The 27,876-nt window shown below is 53.5% G+C and overlaps 2 protein-coding genes across 3 annotated transcripts; one reads left to right on the forward strand and one right to left on the reverse strand.

Moving 5' to 3' along the window:
• Nucleotides 1–4,725: 4,725 nt before the first annotated feature.
• Nucleotides 4,726–16,890, forward strand: Map3k6 (mitogen-activated protein kinase kinase kinase 6). The gene is made up of 29 exons (XM_031378962.1): nucleotides 4,726–5,353; nucleotides 6,753–6,892; nucleotides 6,994–7,017; nucleotides 7,253–7,443; nucleotides 7,573–7,741; nucleotides 9,170–9,276; nucleotides 9,692–9,862; nucleotides 9,966–10,078; nucleotides 10,440–10,599; nucleotides 10,808–10,970; nucleotides 11,064–11,171; nucleotides 11,269–11,318; nucleotides 11,392–11,487; nucleotides 11,607–11,694; nucleotides 11,773–11,906; nucleotides 12,201–12,328; nucleotides 12,576–12,712; nucleotides 13,045–13,150; nucleotides 13,628–13,785; nucleotides 13,891–14,083; nucleotides 14,162–14,300; nucleotides 14,599–14,755; nucleotides 14,876–15,052; nucleotides 15,299–15,404; nucleotides 15,569–15,731; nucleotides 15,817–15,929; nucleotides 16,018–16,091; nucleotides 16,356–16,432; nucleotides 16,612–16,890. The coding sequence occupies exons 1-29, from the start codon at nucleotides 5,011–5,013 to the stop codon at nucleotides 16,700–16,702; spliced, it is 3,876 nt and encodes a 1,291-aa protein (XP_031234822.1). The 5' UTR covers nucleotides 4,726–5,010; the 3' UTR covers nucleotides 16,703–16,890.
• Nucleotides 16,891–17,028: 138 nt separating this feature from the next.
• Sytl1 (synaptotagmin like 1) lies at nucleotides 17,029–27,814 on the reverse strand. Of its 2 annotated transcripts, none has more exons than XM_031378964.1 (15): nucleotides 27,705–27,814; nucleotides 25,533–25,761; nucleotides 23,793–23,941; nucleotides 23,485–23,560; nucleotides 23,358–23,403; nucleotides 21,997–22,069; nucleotides 21,651–21,745; nucleotides 21,360–21,473; nucleotides 21,094–21,260; nucleotides 20,719–20,815; nucleotides 20,244–20,402; nucleotides 19,926–20,004; nucleotides 19,729–19,828; nucleotides 17,447–17,652; nucleotides 17,029–17,252 (listed from the first exon to the last, which is right to left on the reverse strand). In XM_031378964.1, the coding sequence occupies exons 2-15, from the start codon at nucleotides 25,721–25,723 to the stop codon at nucleotides 17,113–17,115; spliced, it is 1,692 nt and encodes a 563-aa protein (XP_031234824.1). In that variant the 5' UTR covers nucleotides 25,724–25,761; nucleotides 27,705–27,814; the 3' UTR covers nucleotides 17,029–17,112. The 2 variants fall into 2 exon arrangements, with proteins under 2 accessions (XP_031234824.1, XP_031234823.1); XM_031378963.1 differs by lacking the exon at nucleotides 27,705–27,814 and adding an exon at nucleotides 26,375–26,448.
• Nucleotides 27,815–27,876: the final 62 nt, after the last annotated feature.

The following is a 27,876-nucleotide window of genomic DNA, read 5'->3' on the forward strand; positions in this document are numbered from 1 at the left end:
GGGGGGGGGTGTTTTGAGACAGGGTTTCTCTGTGTAGCTCTGAAGACCAGGCTGTCCTCGAACTCAGAAATCCGACTGCTTCTGCCTCCCAAGTGCTGGGATTAAAGGCATGCGCCACCACACCCAACTTTTAAATCTTGTTTTTAATGATTTTTTTTAATGTTTTAATCTTTTTTTGTAACCCACCAGAGGTAGTGGGAAAGAAAGGATATAGGAGAAATGGACCTATTTAGAAAGGTTCTTTGGAACAACTCCCATCTGTGTTGTCTGGAAACTGGCAGTTCAGTTCACAGATCAGCAGGCACCTCAAAGATATACCAGCAGTCCAGTTCAGTACAGTCAGGTTAGAAATAGCGGTTACATGACCTAGTAGAAACAGCCAGGCCTTAGCCTTGACACAAGTCAACAGGAGGGACCAGGAGGGACACCAGAAGTTCTCAGCTGTGCTTCTCTCAGGGAAGCCAAGATTAGTGAAGACTCTAGACCCACAAGCAGTGTACAGCTAGCTCTCTCTATAAGCAAGCTTAGCTCTGTCTCAATCACTCCCTGGAGTCCTATTTATACCTTCCAAACATCATGTGTCCTCCACTGTGTCCTGCCTCGGCACTCGCATCCAATCAGCCAGAGTCCAAGGAGGCAGCAAGAAACTGGCGCACACTACCAGAAGTTTTCTGGTGAATTTTTCTCTACGGAGTCCTGATAAATGCAGCTCAACTATACAATGTAAGGCGGGCCAGTATATTCCTGTTCTTAGCAAAAAGTCCTTCATCACGTGTCCTTTCACGTGCTTGCTCTTGCAGAACATCCTCTCTCCTGTGTCTGCTTCAGTGAAACATTTTCTTCATGAGTCTGCCTTAGCCTTTCACACCTGTGTCTTTAACAAAAACGTTCCTTCAGCAAAACACCATCTGACCGACTTTCCAAAGAACCCTTAAGTTTCCACTTCACCCTGGGACAGGGGAACAGAGTGGCTGGCCATTCTCAGCATTGGCCCAGCATTCATGAATGAGCTCAGGTGGCTTTTTCCCTTCTGCAGGCCTCAGTTTCCTCATCTGAGAGATGGCAGTCTTTTTTTTTTAAGATGTATTTATTTTATGTATATGAGTACACTGTAGCTGTATAGATGGTTGTGAGTTTTCATGTGGCTGTTGGGAATTGGATTTTTAGGACTTCTGCTTGCTTCGGGCAACCCCGCTCACTCTGGTGGGCCCCACTCACTCTGGTCAACTTCGCTTGCTCAGTCCCTGACTGCTCTAGCACAAAGATTTATTTATTATTATACATAAGTACACTGTAGCTGACTTCAGACGTACCAGAAGAGGGTGTCAGATCTCATTATGGGTGGCTGTGAGCTCCCATGAGGTTGTGGGAATTGAACTCACGACCTTTAGAAGAGGCAGTCAGTGCTCTTATTCGCTGAGCCACCTCTCCAACCCCAGAAGTGGCAGTCTTGAAACAGGATAGGGCCAGAGGGAAAGACAGGCTCTGGGGAGAAACAGCTTCAGAGTGCAGATGGTATTTACTGTGGGTCTCTGGGCAAGTCCTTTCCTGATCACAGCTTCAGTTTTCCCTTGTACAAAATGAACAGGGGTGGGGTGAGGGTGGGGTGGGGTGCTCACTGCAGGGGTGGAGCATGAAGTGCAGGGGTGGGGCTGTTATCTGCTGCTTTGTTGTGTGTGCATCATCATGCTCTGCTCTAGGAGAGGAACCAGCGGACTTCTTTCAGAGAAGCAGCAAGTGTTAGGAGATAACTGAAAGGGGGAAGTGGTTATGGCGGGGTGCCTCTGAGGAGCCCCCTTTCCTGCCCAGGCCCAAGAGGTTCCTCCCAGCTCTCCCTGGCACAGTCACCCAGGCTGCTTGCTGGGACTGAGAGTGGACAAAGAGGCTGGAGAGAAACTGGGAACTCTGGAGGGGATAAGACTTGGGTCAAACTGATGCCTTGGAACAGAATAGTCCTGTGTTTGAGTCCCACTTCCACTGTGACTAGCTGCATGACCACAGGCAAACAAACCAACAATAACTGGCTCCTTGGTGCTGTTGAGGTCTCACGGGGCCTGATGACACTCACCTCATCACTTTGGAGGCTGCCTTGGGGTGATGTCTATAAGGGGGTCAGGCAGACTGTAGGGTGCCCAGGTGCCTTCCACTCCTCCCTGCAGGGGACCCTCAGCTTCCACAGCAGGGAGACTTTCACCACCTATAATGCAGACCCTTATTCAAGATGGGACAACTGTGCAGTAACTGTCTCCGTGCTGGGTTGTACAGATCCTGCAACTGAACCAATCTCAAGGGCACTACGCTTGAGGCCACTGCCCACATGTATGGCATTGACAGGGCCTCAGAAAAAGGCATGGGTCACCCCTTCTGTGGGATCCCACGAGATGCTTTGCTAGAGCTCTCGATTGTCAGCATCGTTATCAGTCCTTCCAGCTTCCATCCCTTAGCCATCTCATTGCCTTCTGGAGCCGCTTTGTAACACTTTTCAGATCTTTTCTTATTAGGGAGAAAACCTATAGAAAACAGGCGAGGGACTCAAGCTTCAGCTCTATGCAAGGAAGAACTTCTTCTTCTTCTTCTTCTTCTTCTTCTTCTTCTTCTTCTTCTTCTTCTTCTTCTTCTTCTTCTTCTTCTTTTTTGGTTTTTCAAGACAGGGTTTCTCTGTGTTGTCCTGGCTGTCCTGGAACTCACTCTATAGACCAGGCTGGCCTCAAACTCATAAATCCACCTGCCTCTGCCTCCCAAGTGCTGGGATTAAAGGCGTGCGCCACCACTGCCCGGCTTTTTTTTTTTTTTTAAAGATTTATTTTATTTTATTTATCTGTATGAGTACACTGTAGCTGTACAAGTGGCTGTGAGCCATCATGTGTGTGGCTGCTGGGAATTGAACTCCAGCCCCTCTCGCTCCAGCGTAATTCACTGTAGTTGTCTTCAAACGCACCAGAAGAGGGCGTCAGATCTCATTACGGGTGGTTGTGAGCCACCATGTGGTTGCTGGAATCCAAACTCATGACCTTCAGAAGAACAGTCAGTGCTCTTACCCACTGAGCCATCTCGCCAGCCCTTTTTTTGGTTTTTCAAGACAGGGTTTCTCTGTGTAGCCCTGACTGTCCTGGAACTCACTCTGTAGACCAGGCTGGCATGGAACAAGGAAGAACTTCTAATCCAGAAGATGAAGGGGTCAGAATTCTCAGGGTTTCTGACCCTAGAAGGATGCAAGATAATGCCAGAGGGGCAGTGAGATTAGAGATTAGAGGCCAGTCCTCCTGGGCCCTCAAGTCCAAAGTGGATGGTCTGTGGACAGCTCTCTCACCCTTTGTTTGCTGTTTGGTTGGTTGGTTTTGTGAGACAGGGTTTCACTCTGCAGCCCTGGCTGTCCTGGAACTCTGTAGACCAGGCTGGCCTTGATCTCACAGAGATTAACATGCTTCTGCCTCCTGAGTGCTGGGATTAAAGACATATGCCACCAGCACTTGGCTCCTATTTGCTTCTTGTAAAGTGTGTTTTCTACCCAAACCTCTGTAATGGGCCTCATCCTCCCTCTTTATTGCTTGTCTGTTCCATTGCTTCAGACCTAGGAAGATATAGTTTTTCCTTCCAGGAGATGAGCAGGCTGTGAAACAGGGGCTTCCTACCATTTGTTCAAAGCCCCAACGTATTATTTTATAAACAGTTTTAGTTTTATTTCATGTGCATGTTTTGCCTGTAATTATATATGTGCACCTTGTATGTGCCCGGGTGCCTGTGCAGGTCAGGAGAGTGTCAGGAATCTTCTGGAACTAGTTACAGATGATGGTGAGCACCAGATGGTGCTGGGAACCAAACCAGGGTCCTTGGTCCTTCGACAGAGCAGCAAATGGTCTTAATTGCTGTGCTGTCTCTCCAGCCCCAAGCCCTGCCATAATAAACCATTATGAAACATGGTCCTAACCTCAGATTCCCAAAGTCTCATTTCTAAGTTCAGGGCCCTCTAAGGTTTACAGCAACTCATTGCCTTAGTCACTAATTCATACTAGTACGTTAAAGGTTCTTGGCAAATTTGAAGCTGGAATACTCTTGTAACCCCAAAAGCGGAGGCTTCCGGGGTTCCTTCGAAGGGTAGATAGAAAGTTTACAGTAGAAGTGGTTCTCAAGCTGGGCAGTGGTGGCACACGCCTTGAATCCCAGCGCTTGGGAGGCAGAGACAGGCGGATTTCTGAGTTCGAGGCCAGCCTGGTCTACAGAGTGAGTTCCAGAACAGCCAGGGCTACACAGAGAAATCTTGAAAAACCAAAAGAAGTGCTTCTCAGCTCCATGGTCAAGTTTTGGGTGGACTGATAAGGTCAGCAAGGCTTCACAGCAAGCGAGGCTCTGAGGAAAGCAACGCTCTGACCCCTACCAGCAGGAACATTACATGTGACACCTACTACTACTCGCAATGTTCTGCTCCCCCGCCCTCCCCACGTCCATTCATTTACCAGATCCCAACAAGGCGGGGCTGACCTGTTTCCTATCCCTGGCCTGGATACACATCTTAAGAGCGTCTGCAGTGAGCAGTCAACAGTGTTTGGCCCGAATAGGGGCACAGGCTGTTCCGGAAGTGGACAGTGTCAGAGGTTCTAGCCGGAGAGGAGGGAGGGAGAGCCGCTGGGGAGCCTCATTGCCCCAGGGCCGAGGGTGGAGCCTTTCCCAGTCGGGAAAGGGCTGGGCCCAGCCTACATGTGAGGGCAGGACAGAGTGACTGCCAGCGCTCCCTTGAGAAGTCTGGGTGTAGCACGCTGCCGGTTGACTTCCCAGGATCCTTCTGTGACCCGTGAGCCGAGGATTACTGGATATCCCAAATTCCCAGAACCTGGTCCTGGATCACAGATCTGTAAGGACCGTGAACGATTGAGCAAAGATTTCTCTCTGGACTTAAGAGTTCCGGAACAGGACGTCCAGCCCATCTCCGGATCCCGGCTGGATCCACACCTTCAGCCTCGTGCCCTGTCCCGGGTCCCCTGCGCCCGGCGCCCCGCGCTCGAGCGCCCCCGCATGGCAGGGCCATGTCCTGGGGCCGGGGTTCTAGAACGGGCGGGCAGCTGCTGGCAGGACCCGCTGGCGGAGGCGCTGAGCCGGGGCCGTTCGTCTCCTGCGGTCGCCGGTCGGGGCTGCGCGCGGAGCCGGCCTCTCAGTGTGGTCTACGTGCTGACCCGGGAGCCGGGGCCCGGGGTGGAGCCCGGATCGGGAACCGAGGCAGAGCCGCTGCCGCTGCGATGCCTGCGCGAGGCCTGCGCTCAGCTCCAGGGCACGCGGCCACCCCCGCAGCTGCGCAGCCTGCCCTTTGCGACGCTGGCGCTAGGCGACACCGCAGCGCTGGACTCCTTCTACAACGCGGGTGAGCGCCTCGGGGCGGGGCTTGGGCCTGGGCGGGGCGGGGGCGGAGCTTGAGGACCCCTGACGGGGCGGGCGGGGTACCAGGTCTACGGAGTTTACGGTAAACTAAAGCCGGATTTGAGACAGGGCAGCAACAACAGGGGCATTTAGTAGATTATGGATGTGGTGGGGCTTGAGGCTGGATTTGGGGCTCCAGGCCTGGCTCCTGAGCCGGAGTTTAAGTATCTTTCGGTGAGCGCGGTGCGAGGCAGGTGGGGCGGGGCAGGCGAATTCTGGGGGCGGGGCTTGGAGAGGCGGGGCCGAGGGAGGGGCAATGGGGTTCTCCGGGAAGGCGGGAGAACTCATTTTTCAGGATGATCTCACGTTGGACTTTTGAGGGTGAATCAGGCCTGAGACGGAAGTTCGGTCTATGGCAAGGGGCCATCTCTCTCTACAGGGTTGGGGCTGATAAGCCCTAACATTACTACATCCCACATGGGGCTAAAGGGGCGGGAAAGGAAGCGCTGAAGCAACCCTTCGGGACTGGATTATAGAAGAGAGGGATTGTGTTTGGAGACTAGGAGTCACAAGAAAATGGGCGGAGCAGGGGTGGGTCTAGAGGAGAGACAGGGAGTCCGGGGGCGAGGTCGGAAGACGGCTATTCCTCTCATTCCCACCTACCCGGATGCTCCACCTCATCCCTATTTGTTTATCCCAGAGTCAGAGAGCCGTGAATCCTGGACATCTGCTAAATTGTAGCTTAAAAGTGAAGGCTGGCCGGATCAGACCACAGATAAAGTGGACTCATCCGTGTTGACTCATACAGTCCCTCCCTTGCGGACATTGCCACTTAAAAGATGGCCTGATACAGTAAGCTACACAAACACGCATAAGAGCACAACATTGTCTGTCGTCACACTCAATGGTGCAGATCGTCCTCAAGACCCCGGCTTCAAGACTGGAGCGAGGGTACTGAGGTTAAGAGCGCTTGCTGCTCTTTTAGAGGACCCGAGGTTCCCAGCATGCACATGGTGTGCTCACAACCACCTGTAACTTTATCTCCAGACGATCCCGATGCCTTGTAGCATGCACTCACCAACACCAAAATGCACATGCATAGAAGTAAAATGAGAGAGAGAGAAAGCAAGCGCCAGAGCATGGGACTTCTGTTTGCAAAGTTCCTGTCTCCTATATAACCTAGAAGTGCCCAGCTGGAGCACGCCCATTTATCTCCTTCCTGGGACTTCCAGACTCTCAGTGGGATAAGGGTCCCTGGGCATCTTCTGTAACACCACCAGTAAGAGTATTGTGAAAACATCGGCATCAGGTACAGGCAAGGCATTTGAAGCAGCATGCATCTCCAGGCTCCTCTGCCGCCGAGCTGTGCTTCAACCCTCAGGCCTATATGTCTGTGTCCACAGATGTAGTGGTGCTGGAGGTGAGCAACTCCCTGGCACAGCCTTCTTTGTTCTACCACCTCGGCGTGCGTGAGAGCTTCAGCATGACCAACAATGTGCTCCTCTGTTCCCAGGCAGAGCTACCCGACCTGCAGGCCCTTCGTGTAAGTGGCTAGGTGGCTGGGGGATGGGAGGTAGACGACAGGTGCAGGGTTGGGGTAAGGCCTTCCCAGAATGCCAGTATCTGATTGTCTGCCTCCTGCAGGAGGATGTTTTCCAGAAGAACTCGGTGAGCAGAATCCATCCCTCCCGCCAATGTTATAACCTCTGACCCCCCACTAACATTTCCAGCATCCTCATTTGTCTCTGACATCAGTGTGACCCTCTGTTCCACGTAGCCTCCTTTTGTGAAGTGTGGCTCTTTTCTGCTATTCCTATCTTCACCGGTACTAATCCCCAGTCATGCTCTAACCCTACACTGACCTATGTGTGACCTCCACTAAGTGCTGCCTTCTTCCCACCAGGATTGTGTTGGCAGCTACACACTGATTCCTTATGTGGTGACAGCCACTGGCCGGGTCTTATGTGGCGATGCAGGCCTCCTGAGGGGCATAGCCGATGGGCTAGTGCAGGCTGGGGCAAGCGCTGAGGCCCTCCTCACCCCTCTGGTGGGCCGGCTTGTCCGTCTGTTGGAGGCCACACCCACAGACTCTTGGTAATGGGGCTCACAGGGAGCGGGTACCAGGTACAGGCTGATGAAGATAAAGTTTGCTGGGGCTGAGGGGACAGGCTCACCTCTCTCTCTCCCCCCCCCCCCCCCCCCCCCCATGGTCTTGGACATCAGCGGCTATTTCCGAGAGACCATTCGTCAGGATATCCGGCAGGCTCGGGAGCGGTTCAGTGGGCAGCAGCTGAGGCAGGAGCTGGCTCGCCTGCAGAGGAGGCTGGACAGTGTAGAGCTGCTGAGCCCTGACATCATCATGAATCTGCTGCTGTCCTATCGCGATGTCCAGGTGTGTGGCGACCCGAGAGACCATGGCATAGTATTTAACTCCAGCACTCAAGTGGTCGCGTCAGGAAGGGCAAGAGTTTGAGGTCATCCTGTTTACAAGCAAGTCTGAGGCCAGTCTAGGCTTCAAGGGATCCTGTGTGCAAACCTAAGAGAGATCATTGTATGACAGACATTTGTTGCCAGACAGATACAAGTTCAGCTCCTGGCTGGGCCTCGTTAATGGCTTTAAGTAAATTGTCTGAGTCTCCATTTTCCTATTTGTTGTTGTTGTTGTTAGTAGTAGTAGTAGTATTAAAACATAATCTCACTGTGCATTCCTAGCTGGCCTGGAACTCAATATGTAGACTAGGCTGGCTTACATATCCACCTGTTTCTGCCTTCTGAATGTTGGACTAAAGGCATGTGCCTCCACACCTGGCTTTGTTTTTTTTAACCTGGTTTTGTATTTTATTTTTTAATTGTGTGCATGTATGTGTGTTTGAGTTGGGATTTGTTTTTATTTTATTTATTTATTTATTTATTTATTTATTTTTGGTTTTTCGAGACAGGGTTCTTCTTTGTAGCCCTGGCTGTCCTGGAACTCACTCTGTAGACCAGGCTGGCCTCGAACTCAGAAATCCGCCTGCCTCTGCCTCCCAAGTGCTGGGATTAAAGGCGCTGAGTTGGGATTTGTACATTGTGCGTGCAGTTACCTGTAGAAGACAGGAGAGAGTGTTGGGTCCTTTGGTGCTGGAGTTAAAACAGGTTGTGAGCTTCCTGCTGTAGTTTCTGGGGCCCAAACTGCAGTCCTCTGGAAGTACAGCCAGCAATCTTAACTGCTCTTATTTATCTCTTCAGCCTGCATTTCCTTATTTTTGAGGGATGATGTCCTCATTGCCTCACAGGGTATTGGTGAGGTTAGAAACACCCAGTGTGGGGTGCATAGTAGGTTGGTGATGTTAGAAGCACCCAGGGTGCATAGTAGGTTCTCCAGGAAGGTGTGGTCTGTGAATCTGCTTGGCCAGAGGGAGGTATGCAAAGTCTTCCGGCTTGTGGGCAGTAGAATTTTCCTTCAAAATAAGAGTAGTTACACATGTCTTAAATCCCAGCACTTCGGAGGCAGAGGCAGGCAGATTTCTGAGAGTTCAAGGCTAGCCTGGTCTACAGAGCAAATTCCAGGACGCCCAGGGCTATGTAGAGAAACCTTATCTCAAAAACAAACAGAAAAGATATTTCCGCTGGCAGTGATAGTGCATGCCTTTAATCCCAGCACTCTGGATCCACCACAGAGGTGGATCTCTGTGAGCTTAAGGCCAACCTGGTCTACAGAGTGAGTTCCTGGGCATTTAGGGCTACCCTGTCTCAGAACTCTTAAAAAAAAAAAAAAAGAAAAAGATTTTTTTCCTCCATGTCAAGGGCTCACTGAGCTGAAGCCTGTCGCCTCTCACAGGACTACTCAGCCATCATTGAGCTGGTGGAAACGCTGCAGGCTCTGCCCACCTGTGATGTGGCTGAACAGCACAATGTCTGCTTTCACTACACGTTTGCTCTCAACAGGTGGGTAGTGGGGCAAAGCTTGAGTCATGGTCATTGGAAGTCTCTGCGACCTGCGGAGCAAGAGCACTGTAGTCTGGAGCCACTGCTCCTCAGGGAATTTGCTGACCTGGGTCCTAATGTCACAAGGTTCCTGTTGGTCTGGGCTAATGACGCATGGTGGGGACAGAGGAGGTGGGATCCCCTTGGTAGGGTCATAGCTGTCCAAGGTCACCACTCCTTAGAGTTGTTTCCAACTAGAAACCCCTTCCACCTGGAGTCACTAACTCTAGAGATGAGTGCTTCCTGGGGTTAGTGTCATTTGAGGCTCATTAATAGGCCTCTAGAAGGGCCCCTTCCATTTATGGTCTATTGGGTCCCAGGACTGGGAGGGTCAGAGCCATCAGACAGGTCTTCAGTGCATGCTCCTCTGCTTTAGGAGGAACAGGCCTGGGGACCGGGAGAAGGCCCTGGCTGTCCTGCTGCCATTGGTAAAGTATGAAGGCATCGTGGCTCCGGACCTGTACTGCATGTGTGGTCGCATCTACAAGGACATGTTCTTCAGTTCTGGCTTCCAAAATGCCGAGCACCTGGAGCAGGCCTATCACTGGTAATTCACACAAGATCGTGTGTAGACGGCATAGTGATGGGGGTGAGGGGTGAGGTTGCGGGCATCCATTCAACCCTGTCTCCCCTGCCCGACCTGACTCTAGGTACCGCAAGGCATTTGATGTGGAGCCCAGCCTACACTCAGGCATCAACGCAGCTGTGCTGCTCATTGCAGCTGGGCAGCATTTTGAGGACTCTGAGGAGCTCCAGCTGATAGGTAAAGCCTGCTGTTAGCCCATGGCCACCAGCACACACACGGTCCAGAGGGCGAGGAAAGAGCCCTGAGCTGACTCGTGGGCTTTGAGACTGATCTGTGCCTGAGGTCTGAGGCCTCAGGAGCTGTTGAGTACCTCTCTTCCCAAGCCACACTTCCGGTTGTCACACTTAGTCCCACATCCATTTGTGCCCTAGCTCTCCCCTGTGCTAGGCTCTTTCTGCCAAGATCTTGCCATACCTGCCTTTTGGCCCAGATCTACTCCACACTCCTGTGAGTGCGGACTACAGTGGGACCCACACTTGAGCCTTACTACTCCCTCCAGCACCTACACTCAATTGAGCCCATGCCACCTTTCCCCCAGGCATGAAGCTGGGCTGCCTGCTAGCCCGCAAAGGCTGTGTGGAGAAGATGCAGTATTACTGGGATGTGGGATTCTACCTGGGAGCCCAGATCCTTGCCAACGACCCCATCCAGGTGGTGCTGGCTGCGGAGCAACTGTACAAGCTCAATGCCCCCATATGGTAGGCGGCCCCTTCTTCAACCCTGCACCTGTGTCCATTGGCACCCCTCCCCCAGCCGCGACCTCAGTACTTTGACACCACTATGATAACCAGTGTCCTGTTCCGCTCTGCTCGTGGGTACCCGATGCCCATATTCTGACTTCATGCAGCTGGGTGGCACCAGCTAGTGCCCAGGCTGAGCTGAGGCCAAGGCTGTATGTGTGCTTAGGTACTTGGTATCAGTGATGGAGACCTTCTTGCTGTACCAGCATTTCAGACCCACACCAGAGCCCTCGGGAGGGCCCCTGCTACGAGCTCACTTCTGGCTCCACTTCCTCCTACAATCCTGCCAGCCTTTCAAGATGGCCCCTCCTCAGGAGGACCAGTGCCTGGTGAGGGCGGCAGGAGCCAGGGATCCAGGGGCCCAGGGACCCAGGGATGAGCCATGCACATTATGACAGATCCCTTTCCCCTACTGCTTAAAGGTACTGGTGCTGGAGATTAACAAGGTCCTGTTGCCTGCCAGGCTTGAGATTCAGGGGACAGACGCTGTGAGCGCAGTGACCCTAAGCTTGCTGGAGCCAGAGACTCAGGTGAGCTCCTAGACCCCTTACTCACCGATCCGAGTTTTTTTCTCCAATCCTCTCTAGTCCCAGCACCTCCACAACCCCCGTCTCTTTCTTCTCCCAGGAGGATCCTTCCAGCTGGACCTTCCCAGTCACCTCCATCTGTGGGATCAGGTGAGAGGCAGAACCTTCTGGCAAGCCCCTGTGCCACCAAGCTTGGCATTCATTTTCCTCTCTCCTTCTCTAGCACTTCCAAGCTGGATCAGCGCTGCTGCTTCTTGTACGCACTTCCTCCGGCCCAGGATGTCCAGCTGTGCTTTCCCAGTGTGGAGCGCTGCCAGTGGTGTGCTCAACCTTCTGAGTTGGGGCTGGGATGCCCAGGGGACTGAGGGACAGGAAGGGATAAAGTGAGACCTGGTGCTCTTGGGGGATGGTTCCTTCCAGCTGTTCTCCCCTCTTTAGGTTCTGTGGCCTAATTCAGGTCTTGGTGATGAATCCAGATTCCACAGCGCCCACCGAGGAGGCAGAAGGCGCAAGAGAGGTGCTGGAGGTGAGGCTGCAGAAATGGGGGTTGGAGGAGAGCAAGGAGTGAAGGGCCCTGCTGAACCGGATGCTCTGTATCTCACAGTTTGATTATGAATACTCGGAGACCGGTGAGCGGCTGGTGCTGGGCAGAGGCACGTATGGGGTGGTGTATGCTGGCCGGGACAGACACACGAGGGTACGAATCGCCATCAAGGAAATCCCAGAGAGAGATAGCAGGTGGGGTGCATTGGTTTACAAAGTTCTGGGGCTCAGGAGGGTGGACATGAACAGGTTAAGTGTGGGGTGTGTGTGTGTGTGTGTGTGTGTGTGTGTTGAGGAAATGTGAGAATTGAGTAGTTGTGGGCATGGAAAGAGCTATTTAGTGGTTAGACTTGGAGTGGTGGTTCTTACAGTAGATAAGAGAGGTCTGCAGGCAGGGTGTTGAATCTGGGGGCATGGTCTCATGGTACAGGACTGTGGGATGTTATCTCTGCTCACATCTGCCCATTGCTCTCTCCTCAACACTCCCAGGTTCTCTCAGCCTCTGCATGAAGAGATCGCTCTTCACAAACGACTTCGTCACAAGAATATCGTGCGGTATCTGGGCTCAGCTAGCCAGGGCGGCTACCTCAAGATCTTCATGGAGGAAGTGCCTGGAGGTACTGGCCCTGCGTGGGAGGGGAGTGAAACCTGAGGTGTGGGGCGTGGGAATGGAGCCAGACAGGGGTGGCAAACCCTGAGGGGAAATGAACTCTAGCGTGGGTGGGTGTCACCTAGAATTAGCTGAGAGGGTGCATTGGGTGATGGGAGTCTGTGTCATGGGAATGGGTGTGTTTGGGCCTTGATCAGAGGGATGTGGGTAGAGTAAGCCGACATCACTTATAAACTTGGATTGTCTCTGTCCAGGCAGCCTGTCCTCCTTGCTTAGGTCAGTGTGGGGACCTCTAAAGGACAATGAGAGTACTATTAGCTTCTACACACGTCAGATCCTGCAAGGACTCAGCTACCTCCATGAGAACCGTATCGTTCACCGAGACATCAAGGTCAGCCCTGTGGCTGGTCGGGGTGTGTGGAGACACAGTACCAGATGGAAGCTGGGAGTAATGGTGGCGGGGCGGGGGGGGGGGGGGGGGGGGGGGGGGGGTGGAGAGAGAGAGAGCGCACACCTTTGCAAAGGGTGGGGGACCTATCAAAGAGGTCCCTTAAAGGTGAAAAAGTCATGTCTGTGGAATATCAGACACAAGCTCCTATAGTGGGTGGGTAGGAAAAAGACACTCATAGAGGTGCAGGATGTGATCTCAGGAGATTCGGGGTCCCAGGATTTGGGGGAGTCTGGTTTATAGCAGGGCCCAATCCTAGTGTCCTCTTCAATCAGGGGGACAATGTACTGATCAACACCTTCAGTGGGCTGCTCAAGATTTCTGACTTTGGCACCTCCAAGCGGCTGGCAGGCATCACACCATGCACAGAGACTTTCACAGGTAACATGAGGTGGCGTGGGGTGGGAGTGTCAAGCTCTTGGAGGCTTCTGGGGAATGGAGTTTTTTCTGGGCACAGAGTTACAGTTTTAATGGTGAATGGAATCAGGCTGGAGACAGGTGACTAGATCCAGGAAGAACTGATGAAATCTAGACTCCAAAGTCAGATAACTAATGACTAGGAGCTCAGCATCTAAAATAGATGCAAGGTGTGTATTGGGGTGTGAGAAGGGTTGGTAGAATTTGAAGGGAAGATGATGTAACATCAGGTACAAGCTGGAGCCCTCCGGATGAACGCCATGCAGCCTAGCATGAAGGACAGAAGCTTGACAGGTGACGGGGCCTAGGTAGACAATAACACTCAAGAGAGGAGTGTGATGACCACTATTTGAAGTGATAGGATCCCATGGTGCAGGTGGCCAGCCGATGATGGAGACACGGAAGCCTACGCTGGCATTGTTGTTCCTATTCGTGGTCTAGGGACTCTGCAGTATATGGCCCCAGAAATCATTGACCAGGGCCCACGAGGATATGGGAAGGCAGCTGACATCTGGTCTCTGGGCTGCACTGTAATCGAGATGGCTACAGGTCGGCCGCCCTTCCATGAATTAGGGAGCCCGCAGGCTGCAATGTTTCAGGTGAGTCTCTCTGGGGTGGGGCCTACGGAGGGTGGGCGGAGCCAGACGGGGCCTCAAGCACCTCTGATCTGATCGTGGGTTATCCCCTCTGCCCCACCTCCACAGGTGGGTATGTACAAGGTGCATCCACCAGTGCCCAGTTCCCTGTCCGCTGAGGCCCAAGCCTTCCTCCTCCGAACTTTTGAGCCAGATCCCCGCCTCCGAGCCAGTGCCCAAGAGCTGCTGGGAGACCCCTTCCTTCAGCCAGGGAAGAGGAGCCGCAGCCCTGGCTCCCCTCGGCATCCTCCCCGGCCCTCAGGTGCTATGAGGAGGGCAACCCAGTGAAGGGCAGGGGGGCTGACGAGGCGAGCAGACTAACTGCTTGTTCCTCCCTCAGGGGCTCCTTCCGGTGCTTCCAGTCCTTCAGCTGACTCAGCCACACAGTCTCAGACATTCCCAAAGCCCCAGGCACCCTCTCAGCACCCACCCAGCCCCCCAAAGCGCTGCCTTAGTTATGGGGACACCAGCCAGCTCCGGTGAGCTCCTAGGGTCCTGGAGTGGGTTCTCTTCATCTGCTTTTGCCTTTGTATTCATTTCTTCCCCCACAAAAGGCCTTCCTGAGTCGCAAACACCCTGACCCTTTACAAGGACGGTATCGATTACCTCCTGCCCTCTCCCAGATGCCTGTGGCATCCACTCTGCCCACCCCCAGATGGGCATAATTCCTATTACCCCCGTGAAGTAGGCATAAAAGAGCCAAGATCCAAACCCTGCAGCAGAGGTGGCTGCAGGGCGTTGCCCACCCTCCATCTGATGCCCCCTCCTTGTGTCCAGTGTGCCCGAGGAGCCCGCTGCCGAGGAACCCGCGTCCCCGGAAGAGAGTTCAGGCCTGAGTCTGCTGCACCAGGAGAGCAAGCGCCGGGCCATGCTGGCTGCGGTGCTGGAACAGGAGGTGCCCACACTAACAGAGAATCTCCTGGAACAGGAACAGGTGGGCGGCCCGCCCCAGCGCCCCCTGGTGGTGGAGCTGGGATACGAATTTATGGTCCACCGGCGAGCATCTCTGTTGACTGCGGGATGCGAACAGCCACGGCCGCCCCTTGTTTTTTAGGATTCCCGACTCAGCAGGAATCATGTGGAACTTCTGCTTCGGTGCCTCGGGGCACAAATCCACACTCCTAACCGCCGGCAGTTGGCCCAGGAGCTGCGGGCCCTGCAAGCTCAGCTGCGGGCCCAGAGCCTGAGCCCTGCGCTTTTGAAGGGGCCGCTCTTCGCCTTTCCAGACGCGGTGAGGAAGCGACTTCGAAGCTAGGGCTGTGCAATAACAGGTCGTGAGCAAGATCTTGATGTTCCGGGATTCTATGACTGCTAGGAAGACGCATGTCCAGTCCTGGCTTTCCAGTCCCACATTTTGACCCCAAGTCCGCCCACCTCTCTTACACTGCCGCAGACTTTCTAGAGGTTTGCAACTCAAGCCCCACCTCTGTTTGAGATTCAGCTGCCTCAACCGCGCCTTCCTTCCCTCCCTCCCCAGGTGAAGCAGATCCTCCGCAGACGCCAGATCCGCCCACACTGGATGTTCGTGTTGGACTCGCTGCTCAGCCGTGCAGTCCGGGCGGCGCTGGCGGTGCTGGACGCGGGTAGGCGGGGTTGGATCCCGCCAGCCGGCCGGTGGGAGGTGTGGCCCTGGGGGCGTGGCGAACAGAAAATGAGTAGTTAGCGGCCCTCCCTTCTCCCTGGCCGTCTGGGATCCTAAACGGGCGCCGCGCCCACCTTGAGCTCAATCTACTCGAATTGGTGGTAGAGGTGGAGAAGAAAGCGGTCTCACCGAGGTCAGAGGAGTGGAGTAAAGAGGAGTCCCAGCAGAAACGGCAGGAGAGCCAGGCACTGCAAAGCCAGCTCCCACCAGAGCAGGGATCCCCATCGCTGATGGTGCAGCTGGGCCTTTTGCGAGCCGAGACTGACAGGTGAAGTCTCTGGGAATCACCCTAGATAAGCTGCAGAGGCTTCAATCGCAGACCCTTCCATTCTACCATCCCTACATTCCCACAGGCTTCGGGACGTTCTGGCTGAGAAGGAACGCGAGTGCCAGGCCCTGGTGCAACAGGCCCTGCATCGGGTGCATGCAGAGACCAGGACCTATGCCCTCGCTTCAGAGACCCCAGGTGAGCAGACTTGCCTGGGAAATGGTGAAGGTGAGGCCGCCTCTAGCAGACGACCCTTGCCCTCTCTCATCACCTGCCTTTTTGACAGCCACCCTCCCAAACGACCAGAACTTGGTGCAGTGGCTACAGGAACTGAGTGTAGACCCCGCCACTATCCAAACGGTGAGCGAATGTGAGCTGGCCGCTCCCCACCCACCCACCAAAGGCAGCTCCTCTGTCTTCTAACTATTCAAATTTTCTCACTGCTGCCAAGATGCTCCATACTGGAAAAGCCCTTAGTAGGCACCTCTCATAGAGATGGGAAACTCAGGCCACAAAGGGGCCGCCTGTCGGAGAATTCTGTTAGAAGCTAGAACCCGAGTGTCTAGTTGTATTTCTGAGCAACTTGACCTTTTCCTGTTTCTGTGGTTCTCCGTTTATAACCAGCTCCTGAGCCATAGCTTCACCCTTCAGACCCTGCTCACCTGTGCCACTCAAGATGACCTAGTCTACACCAGAATCAGGTACACCTCAGGCCCTCCAGGGGTGAGTCGTGTAGCACCCGCTAGCAAGATCCGGACATCCCCTGCTCCGTGGGCCTGCCTTGATTCCTCCCTGAAAACCACAAGGAAATAAGTCCCCTGTGCATAGTGGTTCCTAAAGAGAGAGGATGGGTGAATTCCATTGATTCCTATGTCCCTAGGGGAGGGATGGTATGCCGAATTTGGAGAGCCATCTTGGCACAGCGAGCAAGAGCCACATCGGTCACCCCTGGACCCCGGGACGCGGAGTGATGACATCAAAGGACACAGGCACGGATGGATGAACAGAGAAGACACAAACTGCTTTTGACTCACCTGTCCCACAACCTAGGAGCAACTGCAGGGCCCAGGCCCAACCCCCAGTGGGTGGCACTAACTAGGGAGGCACCCAAAGGACACTACATACAGTCATAGACTATTAAACAGAACACTTGCTACCATGCTTGTCTTGGCAACTTCAGAAGGGTGTTGGGGGAGGGGAGTGTCCAAGGAGCAGCCCCCTGAGGTCTCCATGCCCAAGTGGCCCCTTTCATTTCCTGGGCCCTTGCAATGCCTTACTGACTTCATACCCAGTTGAGTGAGCAGTAGTTCTGTAAACAGACTTTATTAATTCCGGCCATGGGTGTGCTTTAGGTGGGGGTCCACAGAGGGGTTTGACAAGACTATGCCCTGGGGACCAGGTTGGTTCTGAGGGGCAGAAGGCCATCCACCCACTCACAGGGCCGCTCCAGGAGTGTCTGCCACAGCTGCTTTTCCTCCGGTGTGGAATCCATCCAGGGCACCTGGAGCCCATAACTGCTGCCTGGATGTGGGTGAGCCAAAGTGGAGGAGGAAACGGTTACCTTGGAGACCTCAGGTCCCAGGAGTAACTTTCTGGTCCTAGATTATGCACGGTGCCCAGTCACCCCAGCTCTTTGAAGATAGGGTAATGACGCATCCAAGGACACCCACTGAGCTCCTGCCTCCAAACTTGGCTCCCCTCAAGGGACTGCTCACCGGTACCAAGGCTGAGGCGTGTGCCCCCCAGCTGGCGACTGGCCAGGGCCCCATGGTCCCACAGGGAGAGCTCAGCACAGGCCTGGCGTAGGTCAGCAGGCCCGAAGCCATCATAAACCATGGTGTGGTTAAACATGGGGCTGAGACTTCTTCGAACCACTCTTGTGCGTTGGCGGCTGGCCCGACTGTCATCGGGCAGCACTGAGCTGTGACAGGGTAATAAACAAGGGCTGGTCTTAGGCAATCCACCCCCTGACACTCCCTACCTAAACCAGCTAGGCAGCATGTCCTGCCGTTCATATGTCCATGTTCCCTAGCCCCTGCCTGAGATCAGGTCTCTAGCCCTCTGTGTTCTGGGATCTTCAGACCAATCTTTTCTCAAGGCTTCTCACTTGAAGCTGATAACTGTTCACGGGATTCCAGAGAGAAGTCTCTGAAATGCAATTCTATTTTCTGGCCCAATAACCTTCAGTATTCCCTGCCCACCCCTTTAGGTTCCAAAGCCTGAACCACTCTGCAGAATAAAATAATATTACTCTGATATACAGTAACAGAGAGGGATCTAGAACGGAGCCCCAAATCAGAGCGGTGTACTCAGTTTCACTCCTGGAGGGTGAGGTAACACCTGGACACCCAGAAACACTTTTAGAGGTTCTGTAAAGCTTACTTTGAAAAGCACAGGGCTGAGGTATAGCTCAGTGGTAGAACTTTTTTTTTTTTTTAACGCTTAAGGTGACTGAAGCATTGCAATCAGCTCCGCAACATGTTAAAAGACAACTACAGCCAGGTGGTGGTGGCACACGCCTTTAATCCCAGCACTTGGGAGGCAGAGGCAGGCGGATTTCTGAGTTTAAGGACAGCCTGGTCTACACAGAGAAACCCTGTCTGGAAAAACCAAGAAAAAAAAAAAAAAAAAAAAAAAAAAAAAAAAGACAACTACAATCACCAACCATTGAATTGCAAGTTCAGAGCCAAGCTCCATAGCTTGTCCTTGCAAGAGTTCCAAGGAGGGACCCCTTGTGGCCTTTGCATCACAGTGCGTGCCTAGTGTGTGCACAACCTCCTCAGAATGCAGTCTATGCTGGCTAACTTTATGTCAACCTGACACAAACTAGGACAGTGGCTCTCAACCTCCCTGATGCAGGGGTCACACAGCTCCTCATGTTGTGGTGACCTCCAACCATTAAATCATTTCATTGCTACTTCATAAGTGTAATTTTGCTACTGTCGTGAATTGTACTGTAAATACCTGGTATTTGCCACCCATCAGGTTGAGAACCACTGAGCTAGAGTCATCTGAGAGGAGGGAAGCCCTACTAAGCAAATGCCTCCATAAGATCACGTTGTGGGCAAGCCTATAGAGCATTTCCTTAATTATTGATTGATGGGCGAGAGCCCATGCCAGTGTGAGTGGGGCCACCTCTGGGCTGGGGATCTTGGATTCTAACAGACAGGTTAAGCAAACCTTGAAGAGCAACCCATGAGGAGCAAGCCAGTACGCAGCACTCCTCCGTGGCTTCGGCATCAGCTCCTGCCCTCAGGTTCCTGCCCTGTTTGAGTTCCTGCCCTGGCTTCCTTCAGTTATGGACTACAGTGTGGACGTGTACATCCCTTTCCTCCCCAACCTGCTTTTTGGTCATGGTGTTTCGCCAAAGTAATAGAAACCTTAACTAAATATAGCCCCTTAGTTCCCCTGACTCCAGTTTTGTTGTAGTTATACAAGGTCTCACTATGTAGCTTTGGCTGACCTGGAACAAGTTATGTAGACCAGGCTGGCCTGGAACTCAGAAATTCACCTGCCTCTGCCTCCCTAGTGGTGGGATTAAAAATGCTTGCCACCTAGCCAGGTGGTGGTGGCACACGCCGTTAATCCCAGCACTTGGGAGTCAGAGGCAGGTGGATTTCTGAGTTCAAGGCCAGCCTGGTTTACAGAGTGAGTTTGAGTTGCAGGACAGCCAGAGCTACACAGAGAAACCCTGTCCATCATACCTAGCCTAAACTTTTTTTTTTTTTTTGAGACAGGGATCTTGTGTATCCCCTGCAACCTTAATGACCTTGAACTGATCCTCCTGCCTCCATTCCTAGTTGATGTAGGTTGTCAGGGATCAACCTTTGCATGCCAAGCAAGCACTCCACCAATGGAGACCCAGCCCCAGCCCCCAGCTCCAACCCTCTGCCTGGCTGATCACTTCTGCTCCGCTTAGGCTGGCTGATCTTGGTTGGGGGGACAGGTTGGGCAGAGATGGAGAGTGGAAAGACAGATGTGTTAGGCTGCCTCTCACCATTGAATGTAAGTGTCCAGGGATCCTGGCCGCAGTGGTACGAGGCCCTGAGCTTCCTTAACCCAGAAGTGTAGCTCCCCGCTCAGAGGCTGTCCCCCTCCTGTGAGGACACTCTAGTTCAGACCACCACTCCACAGAACGGGTCTCCCACCTCCCAGTACCATTCCAGCTTAACCTCTCATTTGGCAGTCACTTACCCTCTGAGCCAGCAGGGACATACTTAAGGGACAGAGACAGTAGTCCCCGGCTGGGAAGCTCGTCTGGAGAGGGGGGAACCTGAAAAGGCCGGGTGTAGGTGTAGAGAAACAGTAGAGAAGGGTATTGGGGAGAGAGCTTCTACTTAGGAGCCCAATGGCAGTGCACCCCGGGAAGAGGTACCCTGGCTGGCAAGCTTGGCCTAATGGTATCAGTATGAGGCCAAGTAAGGCTCTCTCTGTAAAACGCTCTGTGGGTGCTTGGTCCAGTGGGCCCGTGGGATAAAGAAGGAATATCTGCGACTGCACATCAGCCCTTACCCGAGGCTGCAGGGGGAGCCAGGTGGCCTCAGAGTCCCAGTCCCACGTGTCCAGGGGCACTTCGACCTCTCCCAGAAAGATGTTGCGCCCCAGACTTTCGCGGTGCCACACGGACAGGCTCAGCACGCGGCCTGGGAGATCGGCCTGCTGGACAGAGTGCTGGGGACAGGAGATGAGTTTCAGTGGCGCGCCCTGGAGGCCCTAGGCGTCGCTGTGGCTCACCTGTTAACCGGAGACAGTCTCCCCCAGGCTCCTTTCCAGCATGGAATCCTGAGTCAGGGTTAACTGGGGTTTCACGATCACCTCCTAGCCCAAAGGGCCAGGCTTTGGATTGCGCTAACCACTAAGCTGTCTTACCATTTACTCCCCTGGGGCCATCAGGAAAATTAAAGGAACCCGGCATCCCCTGCCACTCACCCCACCGAAAATGGTACCCTGTTCGTTTGCAGGGTTGACAAACCCCTCGACGCCTCACCCGCAGAGTCTCGTTGAAGATCGGGTTCAGATTTCGTTTCTTCACAGAGGTTTTGCGCTTGCTCTGCTTATCCGGGAGGAGGTAGCTCTTCACGTAGCTGGGCAAGGGACGTGAAGGCTGGAGGTAAGGAGGAGCCCTTCCAGAGCTTTGTCCAGCTCTGGGGGGGTCTTTCCTAGGCACCATCCAGAACACAGCACCCCACGTGGAGGCCTGGTGTTAATTAACAGGCACCCAATTTAAGCCGCCTTCCAATAATATTGTTGCGCCCATTTGAAGAAGAGAAAACTGAGGCCAAGGCCGTTAAGTGGTAGGCTGGGTAATGGGGCCCCTCCCACCTCGGTCCCCCTGCAGTCCATCTGCGAGGTAGGCACTCACGGATCAGAGCGGCGGCGCCGGGCAGCGGCCAGGCCCTGGCACTGGATCACCTGTACTCGCAGCTCTGCGGTGCCAGGCTCGTAGCGCAGCGAGAAGAGTACGGAGCCCCGCACCTGCACGGTGCCCGCCTCCGCCTCCCCCGATAGGCTCATCATGCTGCCGCTCAGCTGTGGGCCGGGTGGGTGGGAGGTCAGGGTCCCCACAGGGAAGCTTCCCACGGTGGTATTTGCCTGGGCACCCCACCCAGCCTCTCCCTAGTTCTTTACCGTAGAGGAATTGAGGCTGGACACAGAGGAGCTGCTGCTGAGCACCCGGTTAAGAGAGGGGCCGAGCCCCGGGGTCTCTTCTCCATTCTCCAGGATCTTGGAGGTCATCTTGGTCTGGAGAGGGGAGAAGCGACAGGGCAGCCCTCTACTTCCCTGGACCTTGCAGGGGGTCTTGGGGGTTGGGGGGGATTCACCGACGGTTCCCATCCCCCCCCACTCCCCGGGCAGGTACAAGCTCGGTCTGGAATCCGCTCCCGGTCTTGAGACCAGCCACTGGCTACTCCCGCCTACCTGGGCTGGAGTTGGCCGCGACTCCTGCTCCGCCTTCTGCTCAGGATCCAGCTCTGGGTCCGCCTCTGCCACCTGCACACCCCCTTGGCCAGGGGCTGGAGTGGGGTACAAGCTGCTGAAAAAGCCCCCCTCTCCTGTGTGCCCCTAAGCAAACCTGGAGGGACTTGTTCAAAGCTCTTAGTCACCTGTCAGCTTCAGGCCCCAGGGGTGACCTAGAGTTGCCCCTGAAGGCCAAGTGGAGGACCCAGGAATAAGACGAAAGTGAACATGATGGTTGAGGGGGTCGTTAAAAATGGCCTCTGATCCCCTCAACTTCTGCTCCCCAGCACACCCTCCCGCTGCTCACCTTCCTGGTCCTGGGGATCCTCCTCCTGACCGGAAGCCTTTGAGGGTACATATGGTGAGGAGAAATCAGGCCCCTGAAGAAGGCAGAGGGTGGAGGTCACAGTGGGGGTTAATGAGAAAGGGATCAAGGGTTATGCTGGGGTCAGAGGTCAAAGACTCCAGCCTGCTTACCTCGGTGTTAGAGTAGGGCTGCCCTCAGGGCAGGGCTAGCTACCAGCTGCAGGACCAGTCAAGCCTGTACTTCACACCCTGGCATCCCAAGGCCTGTCTCTCCTGCTGTGCCTGCATGACTCCTAGGTTCAGGTGGGTGGTGGGGCCCCCAACATCTAAGTCCCTGGCCTCACCCGCTTCGATCCAACGCCATTTATTTTATTTTTATTTTTTGTAGTAAACTGGCTTCACACCTGACCCTGTTGAGTGACAGGATCTAAGACGTTCACCACCAATGCGGGGTTTATGTAGTACTAGGGACCAAACCCAGATCATCATGCGTGTTAATCAAGCATTCTATCAACTGAGCTACATCCTTTGTGTTTGTTTTTCAAGGCGGGGGGGTTTCCTTGTGAAGCCCTGGCTTTCTGAAACTCTGGAGTTGTTAAAAATTCGAGGCTGGGGGCTGGCAAGATGGCTCAGTGAGTAAGAGCACTGACTGCTCTTCCAAAGATCCTGAGTTCAAATCCCAGCAACCACATAGTGGCTCACGACCATCTGTAATGAGATCTGACGCCCTCTTCTGGTGTGTCTGAAGACAGCTACAGTGTACTTATGTATAATAATAAATAAATCTTTGGGCCGGAGCGAGCAGAGGTCCTAAAAATTCAATTCCCAACAACATGAAGGCTCATAACCATCTGTACAGCTACAGTGTACTCACATACATAAAATAAATAAATCTTTTAAAAAAAGAATTGAGGCTGGCCTCAAACTCACAGATATCTGCCTGTCTGCCTCCCAAGTGCTGGGATTAAAGGCATGTGCCATCACCTTGGCCCTGCATGTATCCTTATTTTTGTTTGTTTGTTGGTTTAGATTTACTTGTTTTATGTATGTACAGACACACCAGAAGAAGGGATTGGATTCCATTACAGATGGTTGTGAGCCACCATGTGGTTGCTGGGAATTGAACTCAGGGCCTCTGGAAGAGCAGTCAGTGTGCTCTTAACTGCTGAGCCATCTCTTCATCCTTACTCTTAATTCCAGCTAGGTGCAGGCCACAGGTCGATCAAGAAGCTGGTGAAGCCCAGAGACAGAAGAGACTTGTCCAGGTCTCCTGATCCCCATAGCGGGGTTCCCTCCCCAGCACATTCACCCCCATTTGGAACCACAGTGTGTTTGCTACTAATGCAGTCTCTGGATACTCACTTGGGTCTCAGTGTGCCTCTCTGGAGCAGCCACCTCTATGGAGACCCTGCAAGAAGGGAGCCAGAGTTTGCAGGGCTGGGCACTGCCTGTCTCCTGTCTCCCTCTCTTCTATGTAATGCCTCCTCACCTGGACTCCAGCTCTTCTTCAATGACTTCTTCCCCAGCAGCCTCTGCTTCACCATCACTCCCCAGAGCCTGGTCCCCTGGGCTCAGGTGAGAGAGTCTGTGAGCCTGCATTCTCAGGAAGCCCCATACTGGCCATGACCCACACGACAGATGCCCTTCCACCTCCTAGAGCCCACAGACAGGCAGGGCCACTCAGATATTCAGTATGGAGGCAGCCAGGACTCGAACCCAGGGCCCAGTCCTGCCTGTTTACAGTCTGCACCCTTGGCTTCCAGGGCTCTCCCTCCCTGCCTTAGGGTCTCCTCTCACCCTTCGAGCTCTTCTTCCTTCGGATAGAAGCCCGGACAAGGTCAGAACCAAAATGGGCATGGTGGTGCCGCTGGGAGCGTGCTTCTTGGAACCAGTCACCTGTCAGGATCTTCAGCTGCCAGGGGTCTGCCAGGGAGGCCCGGAGCTTGCTAGACGACAGTAGAGGGCACAGCTATCATGACTCAACCAAGCAACATCCCTGGCACCTGTTCTGGACCAGGGACCAGGGACTCAACAGCAAATCACACTGGACCCTTGCCCTGGAGCCACTCAAGCTACTAAGGAGACAGGATCCAAAATGGACAAGTTCTGTGATGGAGGTAAGCATTCAGTAGGAATGAATCCAGGAACACTCCCCAGAGGGAGTGTGAATCTTTTCTTTTTTCTTTTAAGACTTATTTATTTTATGTATATGAATACACCATTGCTTTCTTCAGACACACCAGAAGAGGGCATTAGATCCCATTACAGATGGTTGTGAGCCACCACCGATTGCTAGGAATTGAACTCAGGATGTCTGGAAGAGCAATCAGTGCTCTTAACCACTGAGCCATCTCTCCAACATGTGAATCATTTCTTAAAGAATAAATTGGAATTCTCCAGATTGAGAGGCATAGTAATCACTATTCATCAAGTGATTATTGTGGGTCATGCCTGACAGTTTTTTTTTTTTTAATTTATTTTTGGTTTTTCGAGACAGGGTTTCTCTGTATAGCCCTGGCTGTCCAGGAAGTCACTCTGTAGTCCAGGCTGGCCTTAAATTCAGAAATCCGCCTGCCTCTGCCTCCCAAGTGCTGGGATTAAAGGCATGTACCACCACTACCCAGCTCTGATAGTTTATTTTGCACATTATGTGTCATGTATGTGTAGGATGCATGCATGTATGTTCCCATGTATGTGGTCACATGCATGTGGAGGTCAGAGACTGAACTTGCCCATCTTTCTCCATCTCTCTCCATCCCTCTCACTTGAACCCCGAGCTCAGTACTCTGGTGAGTCTAGCTAGCCAGCTTGCTCCAGCAATTCACTATCACCATTGCTGAAATGCTGGGGTGGTGGGTGGGCCACCTTACCCCTGGCATTTATGTGGGTGCTGGGGATCTGAACTCCATTTCCCAAGCCTATGCAAGTAAGCATTTTACCAACTGAACCATCTCCCTGCACCCCCCCAAGCTTATATTTCAGTGGAGAAAGGGGAGGTTCAAGGTCAAAGTAACTGCCCAAAGTTACACAGTTGCCCCCAGACATTGCTTGTCACTCTTGAGGTTCTCTGCCACTTCTGCTCCTCTAGGGAGAAGAAACATCTTAAGTTTAGAAGTCAAAAGTATTCAGGGATTAGGGAACGCACTTGTTTAGCAGGTTTATGTATATCTGGGGGTGGTGGTGATAGGGAAATGGATGAGATGGGGAGCCACCAGGGATCAATCAGGGTGATCTATGGACACACTTAAAGGCTTTGATACTAGGTTCTAAGGGCTGAGGGAGGGTCCAGAAGGGTACTAAGGCTAGGCAATATCTGTCCACCAAAATGTCCTGTCTCAGGGTGTGGGCCAAAGTGGAAAAATCCAGAGATAGGATGGCTAGGGAGGGACCAGTTACAGGTTTGAGAGAAGTGATGAGCTCTGAGCTAGCCAAGGTAAATGGAGACCAAAAGGGAGAGCCAAGAACCACCCAGACCCAGTGGTCAGCATCCAAGAATCCCAGATCCCTTCCTTCTGGCTGATGGCTGTTCTGTCTCACCTGACCCGCCCTTCCTCCAGCTGGCGCAGGCGAGCATCTCGTTTGAGGACATCAGAGATGGCCTCCTGTTCCTCCTCTGTCAGGAAGCTGAGGTCCAGCAATCCCTCAGCTTCAGATCCTGGTCCATGTGCCATGGGGAGGGAAAGCAGGGCCCAAAACCTCTCCTGAGATGGGTGGCCTCTCTGGGGCATCAGCTGGGGTTGTGCCCCAGCAGGGCATATGCAGCTTCCTGTGGATAAACCAAGGGCCGATCAGTGTCTCTCAAGGGCACAGCTGAAGCCAGCTGCTGGTTGTCTCCCAAGCATATACAGGAGTAATAGGAACCAATCAAAGGAGGACCAGGTCAAGGTGAGGTGGGGTGTAAGTGATACACTCTAAGAAATGTACATATGCACATGCTCCTAAGGATGAATTACAGAGAACAGCAAGACAGCACACACTGATACATGTACCCACTGTTCTACACACAGTCCAGATACCTGAACAAAGACAGTTACATACACACACATCCCCATGAAGGAACTGCATGCACGGATGCACGCACAGATGCACGCACACGTACACATACACACACCGTGCAGGGACCGTGCACACACACCCAGACACCTATGCCCAAGAGCTGTGCACAGTAATTCTTAAACTTGCACACAGTATGTCCACTCAAGGACAAGCATGCACTCACAAGAATAAGTCCCTGCATAGCCACAGATCTCTCTGCCTTTTTTCATACTCTGGCTGTCTGACCTGCTGCATACTACTAGAAACTAAGGACACCTCACTCCCCCAAAGCTGATATTTTGCACACAACATAACTTGAGTCTTAATGAAATGCAAAAATATACCTGCATAAACATGTAGATGCATGCACAGCCTTCTCCACCGCTCATGTTTATCCCCTACCCAGCCTGCCTCTGCTCTTGCCTCCCTCCACCCTGCCCTGGCCCATTTGGCCTTCCTGTCTGAGGCAACCTCCTCCCCAACCCTCCTCCCAACTTCCTCCCCCACCAATCCCCGTAGCACCCAACTCCACTGAGACCACCTGCCTGAGATTCTCAGCCATCAGCCCTGCTTTCTTTCGTGGAGGAGCTTTTGAGCCCCTCAGGTCTGACCCCAGGGCTCCCCAACCTCCAAACTTGGCTCATAGCCTCAGCTGGCAGAACAACTCATGCCCAGGAACCACAACCACCCCGGAAGGAAAACACTGCCAGCTGAGAGGGGCATGTGGACGTGGCAAGGGACCAGCACTCAGTCAGTAGTGGTCCTGGCCTGGCCCCACTGGGCAGTCTCTCTCTTTCCCACCCCTTTGTATGCCAAGCCTCCAGCTGGGGTTGAAATGGGAGGAGGGCAGCTCAGGGGCAGGTCCCGGCTTGTGCCTGTCTCCTGCCTGTGTCTCCTCCCAGCTGAGTCAGTATCCAAGCATAGCAAGCAAGGAAGTCTCCTCTCCTACCCCGCTTTCCCTCAGGGGGTTTCTGCCTCTCCGTCTCCATAGCCCTGGGCCGGATGGATGCTCATGTTCTACTGACAGCGACTCTCTCTCTCTCTGAACTACTGTACTTGAGGTGCTAGCATCAAGCCAGCTTGGGACTTTTCTGTGGCAGGGTGTTTGAGCATCATCGTGTCCTATTGTCCTGTGATATGTCTGCAGGCCAGGGTAAAGCATAGCATCCGTACCCGGGTGCTGTGTTGCTTTATGATATCTCAGTGTCTTATAGGAGCGTTGCTGGTGTGGGCAGTGACTTTCTGGGAGACAGTGCCGTGTGGGTGTGTGCATTTCTTCCTGTGTGGTCGGCCAGCCCAGGCTGCCTTGTGGTGTGTATTTTGGTACCCCGGGGACCACCAGATGTGTGTTTGAGTGAAGGTGGAAGACATTTGGCAGAACTGCGCCTGGCTTTGTCTTACAGGTTGGCTTGGTCTGGGCTATGGGCCTATACGAGGCCAGGGTTCCTTACGTTCTGTCTCTTTCAGAGGCAGATGAAGCATCAGGTGTCCCCTGTCCTGTCCTAACACTTGTGGGACAGACACCCTTTAGTGATAGAAAGTCTATCTACCTGGCCAGGCCAGAGTCATAATCTTGCTTACACCCTCCTCCCCCCGCCCAAACTCCTGAGGTACCAGAATGTGGTCAGGACACCAGGTGGCAGTGCTTGCCCCTTAGTCCACTGGGTGTGTTACCTGTAAGGGTCCAGTAGGGACGACAACTTCAAAGACAACTTCAGCTCTCCAGGAAGGCAGGTCAGAGACTAGAAAAGCTGTGGGGACTAAAGCTGACTCGCCCAGCAGCTGCTGCCCCAACCCTGAGGTGGAGGAGGTGGAGGAGGTGGAGGAGGAGACACCTCAGCAGGGC

The sequence above is a fragment of the Mastomys coucha genome, unplaced genomic scaffold (genome assembly GCF_008632895.1).
Source record: "Mastomys coucha isolate ucsf_1 unplaced genomic scaffold, UCSF_Mcou_1 pScaffold18, whole genome shotgun sequence".
NCBI classification, from domain to species: Eukaryota; Metazoa; Chordata; class Mammalia; order Rodentia; family Muridae; genus Mastomys; species Mastomys coucha.

Excerpts from the sequence above, each read along its gene's own strand:
- Map3k6 (XM_031378962.1), top strand. The coding sequence starts at position 5,011 with ATGGCAGGGCCATGTCCTGGGGCCGGGGTTCTAGAACGGGCGGGCAGC. Across the intron at positions 10,971-11,063 it reads CTCAGGAGGACCAGTGCCTG|GTACTGGTGCTGGAGATTAA; the intron begins GTGAGGGCGGCA and ends TACTGCTTAAAG. Across the intron at positions 14,084-14,161 it reads GCATCCTCCCCGGCCCTCAG|GGGCTCCTTCCGGTGCTTCC; the intron begins GTGCTATGAGGA and ends TTCCTCCCTCAG.
- Sytl1 (XM_031378963.1), bottom strand. The coding sequence starts at position 26,396 with ATGCATCTACATGTTTATGCAG. Across the intron at positions 23,404-23,484 it reads GAAGAAGAGCTGGAGTCCAG|GGTCTCCATAGAGGTGGCTG; the intron begins GTGAGGAGGCAT and ends CCCTTCTTGCAG. Across the intron at positions 19,829-19,925 it reads TGTCCCTGCTGGCTCAGAGG|GAGGGGGACAGCCTCTGAGC; the intron begins GTAAGTGACTGC and ends GTGTCCTCACAG.